At 50.7% G+C, this 17342-nt stretch overlaps 1 protein-coding gene across 1 annotated transcript; it reads right to left on the bottom strand.

The window, feature by feature from the left end:
• Window positions 1-7819: 7819 nt before the first annotated feature.
• LOC144489959 (snRNA-activating protein complex subunit 2-like) lies at window positions 7820-10551 on the bottom strand (the record flags this gene model as incomplete). The annotated part of the gene is made up of 2 exons (XM_078207790.1): window positions 10459-10551; window positions 7820-8090 (listed from the first exon to the last, which is right to left on the bottom strand). Coding segments are annotated over exons 1-2 (364 nt in total), but the record flags the coding sequence as incomplete, so codon positions are not given.
• Window positions 10552-17342: the final 6791 nt, after the last annotated feature.

Consider the following 17342-nt stretch of genomic DNA (forward strand, 5'->3'; position numbering starts at 1 on the left):
TAGCCCATCGAGTCTTCACTGACTGTCTGTCAGAGTATCACACCCAGACCCTCTCTCTCCACTCTATCCCCGTAACCTCACACATTCAGCATGGCTAATCCGTTTAATTCTTAATCCCAGATTTTTTTTTGCTGAATTTGAATTCCAACAGGTGCCGTGCCAGGATTCGAGAACCCTGGTCCCCGGAACGTGAGCTGAGTTTGTGGATTAATCCCATCAGGCCATCACCTCCCTTGGTTTGATTCAAGGAATGGAGAGAAGGACAAAAAGATAGCCAGAATGACAGAGTTTATCTCCAGTAACAATGTCGACTCACATTCCCCTCTCAGTCGTGCAGCCGAGATATGGAAGGCCTCCAGACCGAAGTAACCTCTGAACTCAAGAGACTTGGAGTGGGGGAGAAGAGGCAGCGACAGTGATGTAACTAATGACCTGGGCTAATCTGAAATAAATTGACATATGTTGGAAAAAGACTTCAGCGGAGGTGCAGTACAAAGATTGGGCACACACAGGGTTAATGTGGGACTGAGTACCTTACTGCCCGGGAGGGAGGGCGGGGCAGAGGCTGGCCGAGGGCAGAGGGTGGGTGAGGGCAGAGGCAGATGGAGAGGGGAGGGCAGCCGAGTTAGGCCGCACTTGGGATACAGTGTTCAATTCTGGTCACCACACTACCAGAAGGATGTGGAGGCTTTGGAGAGGGAACAGAAAAGATTTACTAGGATGTTGCCTGGTATGGAGGGCATTAGCTATGAGGAGAGGTTGGAGAAATCATAGAAGAAATCATAGAAACCCTACAGTACAGAAAGAGGCCATTCGGCCCATCAAATCTGCACCGACCGCAATCCCACCCAGGCCCTACCCCCATATCCCTACATATTTTACCCACTAATCCCTCTAACCTACGCATCTCAGGACACTAAGGGGCAATTTTTTTTTAAAAACATGGCCAATCAACCTAACCCGCACATCTTTGGACTGTGGGAGGAAACCGGAGCACCCGGAGGAAACCCACGCAGACACGAGGAGAATGTGCAAACTCCACACAGACAGTGACCCGAGCCGGGAATCGAACCCAGGTCCCTGGAGCTGTGAAGCAGCAGTGCTAACCACTGTGCTACCGTGCCGCCCCCCCCCCCAACCACTGTGCTACCGTGATTTTTTCTCACAGGAGCGACGGAGGTTGAGGGGTGAACCTGATAGAAGTCTACAAGATTAAGGGGGGGACTGGACAGAGTGGATAGTCAGCTTTTTACCCAGGGTGGAAGAGTCAATTACTAGGGGGCACAGGTTTAAGGTGCGAGGGGCAAGGTTTAAAGGAGATGTACGGGGCAAGTTTGTTTACACAGAGGGTGGTGGGTGCCTGGAACTTGTTGCAGGGGGAGGTAGTGGAAGCAGATACGATAGTGACTTTTAGGGGGCGTCTGGACAAATACATGAATAGGGATGGGAATAGAGGGAAATGGTCCCCGGAAGGGTTGGGAGTTCAGATGGGCAGCATGGTGGGTGCAGGCTTGGAGGGCCGAAGGGCCTGTTCCTGTGCTGTAATTTTCTTTGCTCTTTGAGGCGGAGGGGCAGAAAAAGGCAGCGGTGGAGGTGGAGAGATGGAGAGCCACACATATCTCAGTCTGTCCTCCCCTTCTCCCTCTCGGGGCAATGCTGCCACATCACTGGCTTGTGGCTGCCACCTGCTGGTTGAGTGAAATGAAGGCGGGGGGAAAATTTCTGTTGATTCATCATCTCTTCCAGTCCCTGGTTGGCAAAGTGAGTGAGCATCGGCCTCGCTCCCAACCTAGAACTGGAGCATTCTTCCAAAAATGCCCCACAAGGCCACAGACCCCACTACCAGAGCATTTACAGCACAGAGGTGGCCATTCAGCCCATTGTGTCTGTGATGGATTTCTGGAACTGCTGCCCATTTGTTCAAGCCTGTTTTATTTATTCATGGGAGTGTCACTGGCTGGCCAGCATTTACTGCCCATCCCTAGTTGCCCTAGGGATAGTTGAAAGTTAGCCACATTGCTGTGGCTCTGGAGTCACATGTAGGCCAGACCGGGTAAGGACGGCAGATTTCCTTCCCTAACGGAACCAGATGGGTTTTTACAATCGAGAATGGGTTTCATGGTCATCAGTAGATTCTTAATTCCAGATTTTTTAAAATTCAAATTCCATCATCTGCTGTGGCAGGATTTGATCCCGGGTCCCCGGAACATTAGAACATAGAACTTAGAAAAAATACAGCACAAACAGGCCCTTCGGCCCACAAGTTGCGCCGGTCATGCCCCTACCTACCTAGGCTTATATATAGGCTTACCTATAACCCTCAATCCTATTAAGTCCCATGTACTAATCCAGGAGTCTCTTAAAAGACCCTATCGAGTTTGCCTCCACCACCACTGACGGCAGCCGATTCCACTCACACCCACCACCCTCTGAGTGAAAAAACTTACCCCTGACATCTCCTCTGTACCTACTCCCCAGCACCTTAAACCTGTGTCCTCTCGTAGCAGCCATTTCAGCCCTGGGAAAAAGCCTCCGAGAATCCACCCGATCTATACCCCTCAACATCTTGTACACCTCTATCAGGTCACCTCTCATAGAAATCATCATCATAGAAACCCTACAGTACAGAAAGAGGCCATTCGGCCCATCGAGTCTGCACCGACCACAATCCCACCCAGGCCCCACCCCCATATCCCTACATATTTACCCACTAATCCCTCTAACCTACGCATCTCAGGACACTAAGGGCAATTTTAACTTGACCAATCAACCTTACCCGCAGATCTTTGGACTGTGGGAGGAAACCGGAGCACCCGGAGGAAACCCACGCAGACACGAGGAGAATGTGCAAACTCCACACAGACAGTGACCCAAGCCGGGAATCGAACCCGGGACCCTGGAGCTGTGAAGCAGCTGTGCTAACCACTGTGCTACCGTGCCGCCCTAAATCATCCTTCGTCTCTCCAAGGAGAAAAGACCGAGCTCCCTCAGCCTATCCTCATAAGGCATGCCACTCAATCCAGGCAACATGAGCTGTGTATCTGGATTAATAGTCTCGTGATAATACCACTAGGCCATCGCACCCTATTCGATCCTCATATCTCTACACACCTTTTGTTTTTTTTAAAAAATTGATTCAAGATCTATTTGTCTTCGGAAAGTTACTGTCTCAACCAGTCTGTTGGCCTCGCAAGATCTCCACTGGGATTGGTTTCCAAGGGTTGGGTGTAATGTCTGCTGTGCTCCCAGCGAGAATGCCACCTCTTCCCAACCTATCCGCCCAGTGACAAGAGACTTGGGCACATCCACCTGAAGCTCTCTCATTTCCTGCGGGGCCCTGGGAAATCTCTCTCCAATTCGAGAAGCTGGATAATGATTACTTAAGTTTAAAGTTTATATATTAGTGTCACAAGTTGACTTACATTAACACTGCAATAAGGTTACTGTGAAAATCCCCCAGTCGCCACACTCCAGCACCTGTTCGGGTAACACTGAGGGAGAATTTAGCATGGCCAATGCACCTAACCAGCACGTCTTTCGGACTGTGGGGGGAAACCGGAGCACCCGGAGGAAACCCACGCAGACACGGGGAGAACGTGCAAACTCCACACAGACAGTGACCCGAGCCGGGAAAAGAACCCAGGTCCCTGGCACTGTGAGGCAGCAGTGCGAACCACTGTGCCACCTTCACTAGCCCCTTCTACAAGCCCGAATACGCCTCAAGACCCCTCCCACCTCTCTGTATCTAACTCCATCAGCACAAGTTATTTACCCTCATGTGTTTAGCAACCCAATACAGTCAGCCTCAGCTGAGGGAAGGCAATGGCCAAGTGATATTCTTGTTAGACTATTAATCCAAGAACTCAGCTAATGTTCTGGGGATCCAGGTGCAAATCCTGCCATGGTAGATGGCGTAATTTGAATTCAATAAAAGAAATATGAAATTAAGAAGCTACTGATGACCATGAAATGATTGTCGAAAAAACCCATCTGGTTCATTAATGCCCTTTAGGGAAGGAAATCTGCCGTCCTTACCCAGTCTGGCCTACATGTGACTCCAGAGCCACAGCAATGTGGTTGACTCTCAACTGCCCTCGGGCAACTAGGGATGGGCAATAAATGTTGGCCCAGCCAGCGATGCCCAGGTCCCACGACTGAATAACAAAAAAAGGCAGGTGACCTTGTTATAATTATAGAATCCCGGCAGTGCAGAAAGGCCATTCAGCCCATTGAGCCTGCACCGACCACAATCCCACCCAGGCCCTATCCCAGTAATTCCATATTTAACACAAGAACATAAGAACTAGGAGCAGGAGTAGGCCATCTGGCCCCTCGAGCCTGCTCCGCCATTCAATAAGATCATGGCTGATCTTTTCATGGACTCAGCTCCACTTACCCGCCCGTTCACCATAACCCTTAATTCCTTTACTGTTCAAAAATTTATCTATCCTTGCCTTAAAAACATTCAATGAGGTAGCCTCAACTGGGCAGGGAATTCCACACATTCACAACCCTTTGTGTGAAGAAGTTCCTCCTCAACTCAGTCCTAAATCTGCTTCCCGTTATTTTGAGGCTATGCCCCCTAGTTCGAGTTTCACCCGCCAGTGGAAACAACTTCCCTGCTTCTATCTTATCTATTCCCTTCATAATCTTATATGTTTCTATAAGATCTCCCCTCATTCTTCTGAATTCCAATGAGTTTAGCCACAGTCTACTCAGTCTCTCCTCATAAGCCAACCCTCTCAACTCCGGAATCAACCTAGTGAATCTCCTCTGCACCCCCTCCAGTGCCAGTAAATCCTTTCTCAAGCAAGGAGACCAAAACTGTACACAGTACTCCAGGTGTGGCCTCACCAGCACCTTATACAGCTGCAACATAATCTCGCTGTTTTTAAACTCCATCCCTCTAGCAACGAAGGACAAAATTCCATTTGCCGTCTTAATTACCTGCTGCACCTGCAAACCAACTCCTTGAGATTCCTGCACAAGGACACCCAGGTCCCTCTGCACAGCAGCATGCTGCAATTTTTTACCATTTAAATAATAGTCCATTTTGCTGTTATTCCTAACAAAATGGATGACCTCACATTTACCAACATTGTACTCCATCTGCCAGACCCTCGCCCACTCACTTAGATTATCTATATCCCTTTGCAGACTTTCAGCATCCTCTGCACACTTTGCTCTTCCACCCATCTTGGTGTCATCTGCGAATTTTGACAGACCACACTTGGTCCCCAACTCCAAATCATCTGTGTAAATCGTAAACAATTGTGGTCCCAACACTGATCCCTGAGGCACACCACTAGTCACTGATCGCCAACCAGAAAAACACCCATTTACCCCCACTCTTTGCTTTCTGTTAGTTAACCAATCCTCTATCCATGCTAATACATTACCCGTAACACCATGCACCTTTATCTTATGTAGCAGTCTTTGGTGCGGCACCTTGTCAAATGCCTTCTGGAAATCCAGATGCACCACACCCACAGGTTCCCCATTGTCCACTGCACATGTAATGTTCTCAAAGAATTCCACCAAATTAGTCAAACATGACCTGCCCTTCATGAACCCATTCTGCGTCTTACCAATGGGACAATTTATATCCAGATGTCTCGCTATCTCTTCCTTGATGATAGATTCAAGCATTTTCCCTCCTACAGAAGTTAAGCTAACCGGCCTATAGTTACCTGCCTTTTGTCTCCCTCCTTTTTTAAACAGTGGTGTCACATTTGCTGTTTTCCAATCTGCGGGAACCACCCCAGAGTCCAGCGAATTTTGGTAAATTACCACTGGTGCATTTGCTATTTCTCCCGTCATCTCTTTTAGTACCCTGGGATGCATTCCATCAGGACCAGGAGACTTGTCTACCTTTAGCCCCATTAACTTGCCCAACACTACCTCATTTACCCCACTAATCCCCCTGACACTAAGGGGCAATTTAGCATGGCCAATCAACCTAACCCACACATCTTCAGAGTGTGGGAGGAAACCAGAGCACCTGGAGGAAACCCACGCAGACACGGGAAGAGTGTGCAAACTCCACACAGACAGTGACCCAAGCCGGGAACTGAACTCCTGCCCCGGCGTTCTGAGGCAGCAGTGCTAACCACTGTGCCACCATGTCGCCCGATGTCACCATTGTTAAACCACCACCTCATACCCCTCATCAGTCAATACTAGCCCGATAGGCTAAGTGATTTGCAGCATTTTTGTGTTTACAGAACTTCCTGAACCATCGTAATGCAGGAAATACAGTCGCCAATTTACGCACAGCAAGCTCCCACTAACGGCAACGCGATAATGACCGGATATTCCAATGTTGCTGATATCTTTTCCGCATCTTATCCAGATCCAGTCCCCTGCCCTATCCCTGTAACCATGATGTGGGGATGCCGGCGTTGGACTGGGGTGAACACAGTAAGAAGTTTAACAACACCAGGTTAAAGTCCAACAGGTTTATTTGGTAGCAGAAGCACACTCCAAAAGCTTGTGCTACCAAATAAACCTGTTGGACTTTAACCTGGTGTTGTGAGACTTCTTACTATCCCTGTAACCCCAGACGTTTAACACGGCCAATCCACCTAACCAGCACATCTTTGGACTGTGGGAGGAAACTGGAGCACCCGGAGGAAACCCACGCAGACACGAGGAGGATGTGCAAACTCCGCACAGACAGTGAGCCGATGCTGGGATCGAACCCGGGTCCCTGGCACGGTGAGGCAGCAGCACTCACCACTGTGCCATCGCGCCGCCAATGCAAGCCACACAGTTCAATTAAAACATTGCAAAGACAATAAAAATGACTGAAAGCGGACTGACCCGTCAGCTTCAACCTGGAAACCGGCAACTCAGCCCTGAAAAGTGGGATCCGACCCCCCAATCCTTGGGGATTCCTGTCCCACCGGCAGGACAGACCCAGCAGAATTCCCCCAGGGAGTCCTCAACATCGACTCTGGATCCCATGATGCCTCCTGGGCAAGGAAACCTCCTACTGGTTACCATGTACTGCCCCAATCAGTATTCCCCCATGTTGGAGGAAGCACTGAGGGTGGCAAGGGCACAAACTATACTCTGGTTGGGGGAGACTTCAATGTCCAGCACCAAGAGTGGCTCGGTAGCAACGCCACAGACTGAGCTGGTCGGGTCCGAAAGGACATCGCGGCCAGACTGGATCAGCAGCAGGTGGTGAGGGAACCAACAAGAAGGAAAAACACACTTGACCGCGTCCTCACTAACCTGCCAGTCGCAGATACATCTGTCCATGATAGGGGTGGCACGGTGGCACAGTGGGTTAGCACTGCTGCCTCACAGCTCCAGGGACCCGGGTTCGATACCCGGTTTGGGTCACTGACTGCGTTCTCCCCGTGTCTGCGTGGGTTTCCTCCGGGTGCTCCGGTTTCCTCCCACACTCCAAAGATGTGCGGGTTAGGTTGATTGGCCATGCTTAAATTGCCCCTTAGAGTCCTATGTGGGGTTACGGGTATAGGGTCTGGGTTTGTGGTCGGTGCAGACTCGATGGGGCGAATGACCTCCTTCTGCACTGTAGGGATTCTACGATTCGATGAGTGAACACCGCACAGTCCCTGTGGGGACAAAGTCCCGACTTCACATTGAGGCTGCAGTGCTCACCACTGTGTCGCCGTGCCAACCCATCCAAAAGCCAGTGACTCTCAGACAGTGCAGCACTTCCTCAGCACTGCACTCAGGCGATAGCCCCGAGGAGGAGGTGGTGGTGGTGGTGGTGGTGGGGTGGGAGGTACTCTGGTGATTCTGGCTGGCGAAAGGGGACACACAGCTGTCCAACCCCGATACTCACCAAAGGGGGAGAGCTGCGGGAATGTTGAGCCTTGCACAGCTGCTGAGAGGAACTGGTAGATCTTCTCAAAGTCCAGAGGTGTAGCTGGAGCCCCGGGCTCTTCCAGCGACGCGGGAACGAGCTCAGTCACTGGAGGCAGGCCACTCGACCCCAGCTCGGAGTCTCTGGGCAAGCTCCCGACGCTGCCTTCCCTCGGAGCGCTCGATGCTGGAACGGGCCTCCGTGACCGCTCCCCCTGGGAGACGGGCTCAGTTGCTGCAATCATTAGTGTCTGAGATCAGGGAGAGAAAGCCAATCAGTCGGAGAAAAGCGGAGAGCATGGGGCACAGGAATGACGCAGGGGGGGGTCGCAGAAGAGTAGCGGTGGAAGGGTGTTTTCCGGAAGGGAGATCTGTAGCGAGTGGTGTTCCACAGGGATCAGTGAAAACAGAACAGTACAGGAACACAAACAGAAAATGCTGGAAAATCTCAGCTGTCAGCTCTGATGAAGGGTTATCCAGACTCGACCCGCTGGCTCTATTCTCTCTCCACAGGCGCTGTCAGACCTGCTGAGATTTTCCAGCATCTTTCTGTTTTGTTTCAGATTCCAGCATCCACGGTATTTTCCCTTTATCTCAGCACAGGAACAGGCCCTTTGAGCCAACCAAGTCTGAGCCGTCACAGATACCTCTCTCATCTAGTATGAGAGAAACCTTCCGCCTTTACTCGGTGCTGGGACCTTGTTGTTTGTAGTATATAGAAATGATCTGGAGGGAAATGTGGGTGATTAGTAAGTTTGCGGATGACACGAAGACTGCGGAGTTGCTGATACCACCGGGGGCCGTCAGAGGATGCAACAGGATATGATTGAGAGAGGCGGACACTCAACGAGACCTTGGAGTCCTCGTGCATCAGTCGCTGAGAGTAAGCGCGCAGGAACAGCAGGCAGGAAAGAAGGTAAATGGTATGTTGGCCTTCATAGCGAGAGGATTTGAGCAGAGGAATAGGGATGTTTGGCTGCAGTTGTATAGAGTGTTGGTGAGGCCAATTGTGTGCAGTTTTGGTGTCCTTATCAGAGGAAGGATGTCCTTGCTATAGAGGGAGTGCAGCGAAGGTTTACCAGGCTGATTCCTGGGATGGCAAGTCTGTCATATGAGGAGAGACTGAGTTAGTTAGGGTTATATTCACTGGAGTTTAGAAGAGTGAGAGGGGATCTCATAGAAATTAATAAAATTCTAACAGGGTTAGACAGGGTAGGTTCAGAAAGAATGTTCCTGATGGTGGGGGAGTCCAGAACTAGGGGTCACAGTTTGAGGATAAGGGGCAAACCTTTTCAAACTGAGGTGAGGAGAAATTCCTTCACCCAGAGGGTGGGGAATGTGTGGAATTCACTCCCACAGAAAGTAGTTGAGGCCAAAACATTCTGTGATTTCAAGAAGAAATTAGATATAGCTCTTGGGGCTAAAGGGACCAAGGGATGTTGGGGGGGGGGGGGGGGGGGAAGGGGTATCAGGATATGGAATTCGATGATCAGCCATGATGAAGATGATTGGCGGAGCAGGCTTGAGGGGCAGAATAGCCTACTCCTGCTTCTAGTTTCTATATACATCGATTGGAGACTTGGGCACAGAAATGGCGGATGGAGTTTAATCCGGACAAATGTGAGGTGATGCATTTTGGAGGATCAAATTTGGGTGTGAATTATACTGTAAATTGTAAAACCCTTAGGAACATTAACATACAGAGGGATCTGGGCGTGCAGGTCCACAGTTCCCTAAAAGTGGCAACACAGGTGGCCAAGGTGATTAAGAAGGCATATGGAATGCTTGTCTTCATCAGCCGGGGCGTTGAGTACAAGAGTTGGGAAATCATGTTGCAGCTATATAAAACTTTGGTTAGGCCGCATTTGGAGCATTGTATGCAGTTCTGGTCACCGCACTACCAGAAGGAGGTGGAAGCTTTGGAGAGAGTGCAAGGAAGGTTCACCAGGAAGTTGCCTGGTCTCGAGGGTGTTGGCCATGAGGAGAGGTTGAATAAACTAGGATTGTTTTCACTGAAAAGACGGAGGCTGAGGGGAGACCTGATAGAGGGTCTAAAAAATGATGAGAGGCACAGACAGGGTGGATAGTCAGGGGCTTTTTCCCCAGGGTGGAAGTGTCAATTACAAGGGGTCTCAGGTTTAAGGTGAGAGGGGGGAATGTTTAAGGGAGACGTGTGGGGGAAGTTTTTCACACAGAGAGTGGTGGGTGCCTGGAACATTAGCAACATTTAAGGGGCATATGGATAGGTACATGAATAGGGAGGGAATTGAGGGACCGAGTAAGGGCAGAAGATTGTTTTTTTAGTTTAGTTAAGGCATCGTGATCGGCACGGGCCTGGAGGGCCGAAGGGCCTGTTCCTGTGCTGTCCTTTTCATTGTTCTTTGGGTGGACACTCAGGGCGAAGTGGGCACGCATCGCAATTCCTCGATTTCCCCCCCTCTTCCCAGCCCACGATTCCCACCCTCACTCCCCATGACTCCGTTGCCTCAAACAAACTCGCCTGCCCCCTCACTCTCTCTTCAGTAGAACCCCCCCCCCCCCAATGCCCTGCCATCTCTCCACCCAATCTCACTCCTTTTCCCAGCTCTCATCCACCCGCGACGCCGAACCCTGGCCTACCTGGAAGAACGCTGTTGAAATCACCTCGTCAACCTTTCCCGTCGCTTCTTCAGCCAACTCAGTCCAGATCTGGAATGGACAGAAAAGACTCATCAGCCACACAGCGAGGAAACACAGGATGTGGCTATTCAGCCCCTCTAATTGGCTTTAACTTTCACTTCTGTTATGGCTGATGTGTTTAATATCGAATCAATTGGACACTTTGATCAGATCAGCCTTAATCTTTAAGGAAAGAAAGCAACTTGCCCTCATCATTTAGAATCCCTACCATGCAAAAGGAGGCCATTCGGCCCATTGAGTCTGCACTGACAACCATTCTACCCAGGCCCGAATCCTGTCAACCCTGATATTTATCCTGCCATTACCTCAATTTAACATGGCCAATCCACTGAACCTGCACACCTTGGGTCTGTGGGAGCACCCGGAGGAAACCCACGCAGGCACGGGGAGAATGTGCAGATTCCACACAGACGCTGAACCAAGGCTGGCATTGAACCCGGGTCTGTGGCGCTGTGCTAACCACTGTGCCACCCGTGAATCATATTTAATCCTTACAACCCCTCCATTATTCTGGTGAATCTCCACTGACCCAGCTCGAACGCGAGGAGATAATCTTCATGAGGTTTGTGCCCAGAAGTGAAGAGAGATACTTGATGCGAACGTTAGCCAGAGCTTTACAGCCTGAAATAAGCAACACGCTGTTAAAACTTTATTTATTAGTGTCACAAGAAGGCTGACATTAACATTGTCCGTGTCCCTCATAATCTTGTGCACAGAGTGGATAAGGAACAGCTGTTCCCCTGAGTTGAAGGGTCAGTCACGAGGGGACTTGGGTTCAAGGTGAGGGGGCAGCCGGGGGGGGGGGGGGGGGGGGGGGGGGGATGTGAGGCAAAAACCTTTTTACCCAGAGGGTGGTGAGGGTGTGGAATGTGCTGCCCGGGAGGGTGGTGGAGGCGAGATGCCTCACATCCTTCAAAAAGGACCTGGATGAGTACTTAGCGCATCATAACATTCAGGGCTATGGGCCAAGGCTGGCAAGTGGGATTAGGTGGGCAGCTCAGGGCATTTCATGTAACGATTCAGACTCGATGGGCTGAAGGGTTTCTATGATGTCCCACACATTTATTCTATCAATAGAAAACCTTTCCTTCCCTCTCGCCCCGCCCCCTCCTCACCGTCAGCTCGCGCACAGAGTCATCTTTTGTTCTTCAGCTTGCTACATCTTGTTTCAATCCCTCCCATCGACCGCACAACATCCAACACATATTTCCACTCTCCCATTCCGATACGAAGTCATAGAATCCCGACAGTTGCAGAAGGAGTCCATTCGGCCCATCGAGCCTGCACCGGCCACAATCCCACCCAGGCCCCATTCTCGTAACCCCACATTACTTACCCTGCTAATCCCCCTGGCACTAAGGGGCAATTCAGCACGGCACGGCACGGCACGGTAGCACAGTGGTTAGCACTGCTGCTTCACAGCTCCAGGGTCCCGGGTTCGATTCCCGGCTCGGGTCACTGTCTGTGTGGAGTTTGCACATTCTCCTCGTGTCTGCGTGGGTTTCCTCCGGGTGCTCCGGTTTCCTCCCACAGTCCAAAGATGTGCGGGTTAGGTTGATTGGCCAGGTTAAAAAATTGCCCCTTAGAGTCCTGGGATGTGTAGGTTAGAGGGATTAGCGGGTAAATATGTGGGGGTAGGGCCTGGGTTGGGTTGTGGTCGGTGCAGACTCGATGGGCCGAATGGCCTCCTTCTGCACTGTAGGGTTTCTATGATTTCTATGATTTCTTGAATCCGCTGAAGCCGCACATGGACTGTGGGAGGAAACCGGAGCACCCGTAGGAAACCCACGCAGACACGAGGAGAATGTGCAAACTCCACACAGACAGTAACGCAAGCTGGGAATTGAAGGGACCTGGGCGCTGTGAGGCAGCAGTGCTAACCACTGTGCCGCCGTGTCAATGGACTTGAAAACTCTACTTCTCTCCCGACAACCCTGCCAGACCTGCTGAGTTGGAATTCCACTTTCCCTGGTATTCTCTCCCTCTCTGATACAAAGTGTGATTATACTGGTGCAACAGTGGAAACCGCCGACAGTCAATGACTTCAAGACACAGAAAACTAAATTTTCCCCAGTCAGCAGTGTAAACATCATTTTCCAAAGAGCAAATGGTGCTGGGATTATTAATTACTTCAGGGCAGATATTCTGCGGCATTCATTTTTAACTTTTATTTTTATTAGTGCCACGAGTCAGCTTATATTAACACTGTAATGAAGTAACTGTGAAAATCCCCGAGTCGCCACAATCCAGCACCTTTTTGGGTACACGGAGGGAGAATTTAGAACGGCCAATGCACCAAACCAGCGCGTCATTCAGACTGTGGGAGGAAAACAGAGCACCCGGAGGAAACCCACACAGACACGGGAAGAACCTGCAACTCCACACAGACAGTGACCCGAGCTCGGAATCGAACACGGGCCCTGCAGTGCCAACCACTATGTTATCCATATTACATCAGGCATTTAGGGATCTGAGCATCAACATTACAAGTAGCATTATCTCCGAGGGTGGAATCAGTTGCAGTATAACTCCCCGTCACTGTGACACAGTCTGCAGTATAACTCCCCGTCACTGTGACACAGTCTGCAGTATAACTCCCCGTCACTGTGACACAGTCTGCAGTATAACTCCCCGTCACTGTGACACAGTCTGCAGTATAACTCCCCGTCACTGTGACACAGTCTGCAGTATAACTCCCCGTCACTGTGACACAGTCTGCAGTATAACTCCCCGTCACTGTGACACAGTCTGCAGTATAACTCCCCGTCACTGTGACACAGCCTGCAGTATAACTCCCCGTCACTGTGACACAGTCTGCAGTATAACTCCCCGTCACTGTGACACAGTCTGCAGTATAACTCCCCGTCACTGTGACACAGTCTGCAGTATAACTCCCCGTCACTGTGACACAGTCTGCAGTATAACTCCCCGTCACTGTGACACAGTCTGCAGTATAACTCCCCGTCACTGTGACACAGTCTGCAGTATAACTCCCCGTCACTGTGACACAGTCTGCAGTATAACTCCCCGTCACTGTGACACAGTCTGCAGTATAACTCCCGGTCACTGTGACACAGTCTGCAGTATAACTCCCCGTCACTGTGACACAGTCTGCAGTATAACTCCCCGTCACTGTGACACAGTCTGCAGTATAACTCCCCGTCACTGTGACACAGTCTGCAGTATAACTCCCCGTCACTGTGACACAGTCTGCAGTATAACTCCCCGTCACTGTGACACAGCCTGCAGTATAACTCCCCGTCACTGCGCGCAGTCTGCAGTATAACGCCCCGTCACTGTGACACAGTCTGCAGTATAACTCCGTCACTGTGACACAGTCTGCAGTATAACTCCCCGTCACTGCGCGCAGTCTGCAGTATAACTCCCCGTCACTGTGACACAGTCTGCAGTATAACTCCGTCACTGTGACACAGTCTGCAGTATAACTCCCAGTCACTGTGACACAGTCTGCAGGATAACTCCGTCACTGTGACACAGTCTGCAGTATAACTCCGTCACTGTGACACAGTCTGCAGTATAACTCCCCGTCACTGTGACACAGTCTGCAGTATAACTCCCCGTCACTGTGACACAGTCTGCAGTATAACTCCGTCACTGTGACACAGTCTGCAGTATAACTCCCCGTCACTGTGACACAGTCTGCAGTATAACTCCCCGTCACTGTGACACAGTCTGCAGTATAACTCCGTCACTGTGACACAGTCTGCAGTATAACTCCCCGTCACTGTGACACAGTCTGCAGTATAACTCCCAGTCACTGTGACACAGTCTGCAGTATAACTCCGTCACTGTGACACAGTCTGCAGTATAACTCCGTCACTGTGACACAGTCTGCAGTATAACTCCGTCACTGTGACACAGTCTGCAGTATAACTCCCAGTCACTGTGACACAGTCTGCAGTATAACTCCCCGTCACTGTGACACAGTCTGCAGTATAACTCCGTCACTGTGACACAGTCTGCAGTATAACTCCGTCACTGTGACACAGTCTGCAGTATAACTCCCAGTCACTGTGACACAGTCTGCAGTATAACTCCCCGTCACTGTGACACAGTCTGCAGTATAACTCCCCGTCACTGTGACACAGTCTGCAGTATAACTCCCAGTCACTGTGACACAGTCTGCAGTATAACTCCCAGTCACTGTGACACAGTCTGCAGTATAACTCCCCGTCACTGTGACACAGTCTGCAGTATAACTCCCCGTCACTGTGACACAGCCTGCAGTATAACTCCCCGTCACTGCGCGCAGTCTGCAGTATAACTCCCCGTCACTGTGACACAGTCTGCAGTATAACTCCGTCACTGTGACACAGTCTGCAGTATAACTCCCCGTCACTGCGCGCAGTCTGCAGTATAACTCCCCGTCACTGTGACACAGTCTGCAGTATAACTCCCCGTCACTGTGACACAGTCTGCAGTATAACTCCCCGTCACTGTGACACAGTCTGCAGTATAACTCCCCGTCACTGTGACACAGTCTGCAGTATAACTCCCCGTCACTGTGACACAGTCTGCAGTATAACTCCGTCACTGTGACACAGTCTGCAGTATAACTCCCCGTCACTGTGACACAGTCTGCAGTATAACTCCCCGTCACTGTGACACAGTCTGCAGTATAACTCCCCGTCACTGCGCGCAGTCTGCAGTATAACTCCCCGTCACTGTGACACAGTCTGCAGTATAACTCCGTCACTGTGACACAGTCTGCAGTATAACTCCCCGTCACTGCGCGCAGTCTGCAGTATAACTCCCCGTCACTGTGACACAGTCTGCAGTATAACTCCCCGTCACTGTGACACAGTCTGCAGTATAACTCCGTCACTGTGACACAGTCTGCAGTATAACTCCCCGTCACTGTGACACAGTCTGCAGTATAACTCCGTCACTGTGACACAGTCTGCAGTATAACTCCCCGTCACTGTGACACAGTCTGCAGTATAACTCCGTCACTGTGACACAGTCTGCAGTATAACTCCCCGTCACTGTGACACAGTCTGCAGTATAACTCCGTCACTGTGACACAGTCTGCAGTATAACTCCCCGTCACTGTGACACAGTCTGCAGTATAACTCCCCGTCACTGTGACACAGTCTGCAGTATAACTCCCCGTCACTGTGACACAGTCTGCAGTATAACTCCCCGTCACTGTGACACAGTCTGCAGTATAACTCCCCGTCACTGTGACACAGTCTGCAGTATAACTCCGTCACTGTGACACAGTCTGCAGTATAACTCCCGTCACTGTGACACAGTCTGCAGTATAACTCCCCGTCACTGTGACACAGTCTGCAGTATAACTCCCCGTCACTGTGACACAGTCTGCAGTATAACTCCGTCACTGTGACACAGTCTGCAGTATAACTCCCCGTCACTGTGACACAGTCTGCAGTATAACTCCCCGTCACTGTGACACAGTCTGCAGTATAACTCCCCGTCACTGTGACACAGTCTGCAGTATAACTCCGTCACTGTGACACAGTCTGCAGTATAACTCCCCGTCACTGTGACACAGTCTGCAGTATAACTCCCCGTCACTGTGACACAGTCTGCAGTATAACTCCCCGTCACTGTGACACAGTCTGCAGTATAACTCCGTCACTGTGACACAGCCTGCAGTATAACTCCCCGTCACTGTGACACAGTCTGCAGTATAACTCCGTCACTGTGACACAGTCTGCAGTATAACTCCCCGTCACTGTGACACAGTCTGCAGTATAACTCCCCGTCACTGTGACACAGTCTGCAGTATAACTCCCCGTCACTGTGACACAGTCTGCAGTATAACTCCCCGTCACTGTGACACAGTCTGCAGTATAACTCCCCGTCACTGTGACACAGTCTGCAGTATAACTCCGTCACTGTGACACAGTCTGCAGTATAACTCCCCGTCACTGTGACACAGTCTGCAGTATAACTCCCCGTCACTGTGACACAGTCTGCAGTATAACTCCGTCACTGTGACACAGTCTGCAGTATAACTCCCCGTCACTGTGACACAGTCTGCAGTATAACTCCCCGTCACTGCGCGCAGTCTGCAGTATAACTCCCCGTCACTGTGACACAGTCTGCAGTATAACTCCGTCACTGTGACACAGTCTGCAGTATAACTCCGTCACTGTGACACAGTCTGCAGTATAACTCCGTCACTGTGACACAGTCTGCAGTATAACTCCGTCACTGTGACACAGTCTGCAGTATAACTCCCCGTCACTGTGACACAGTCTGCAGTATAACTCCCCGTCACTGTGACACAGTCTGCAGTATAACTCCGTCACTGTGACACAGTCTGCAGTATAACTCCCCGTCACTGTGACACAGTCTGCAGTATAACTCCCCGTCACTGTGACACAGTCTGCAGTATAACTCCGTCACTGTGACACAGTCTGCAGTATAACTCCCCGTCACTGTGACACAGTCTGCAGTATAACTCCGTCACTGTGACACAGTCTGCAGTATAACTCCCCGTCACTGTGACACAGTCTGCAGTATAACTCCGTCACTGTGACACAGTCTGCAGTATAACTCCCCGTCACTGTGACACAGTCTGCAGTATAACTCCCCGTCACTGCGCGCAGTCTGCAGTATAACTCCCCGTCACTGTGACACAGTCTGCAGTATAACTCCGTCACTGTGACACAGTCTGCAGTATAACTCCCCGTCACTGCGCGCAGTCTGCAGTATAACTCCCCGTCACTGTGACACAGTCTGCAGTATAACTCCCCGTCACTGTGACACAGTCTGCAGTATAACTCCGTCACTGTGACACAGTCTGCAGTATAACTCCGTCACTGTGACACAGT

This window comes from Mustelus asterias, unplaced genomic scaffold (genome assembly GCF_964213995.1).
Source record: "Mustelus asterias unplaced genomic scaffold, sMusAst1.hap1.1 HAP1_SCAFFOLD_2718, whole genome shotgun sequence".
In the NCBI taxonomy this organism is placed as follows: Eukaryota; Metazoa; Chordata; class Chondrichthyes; order Carcharhiniformes; family Triakidae; genus Mustelus; species Mustelus asterias.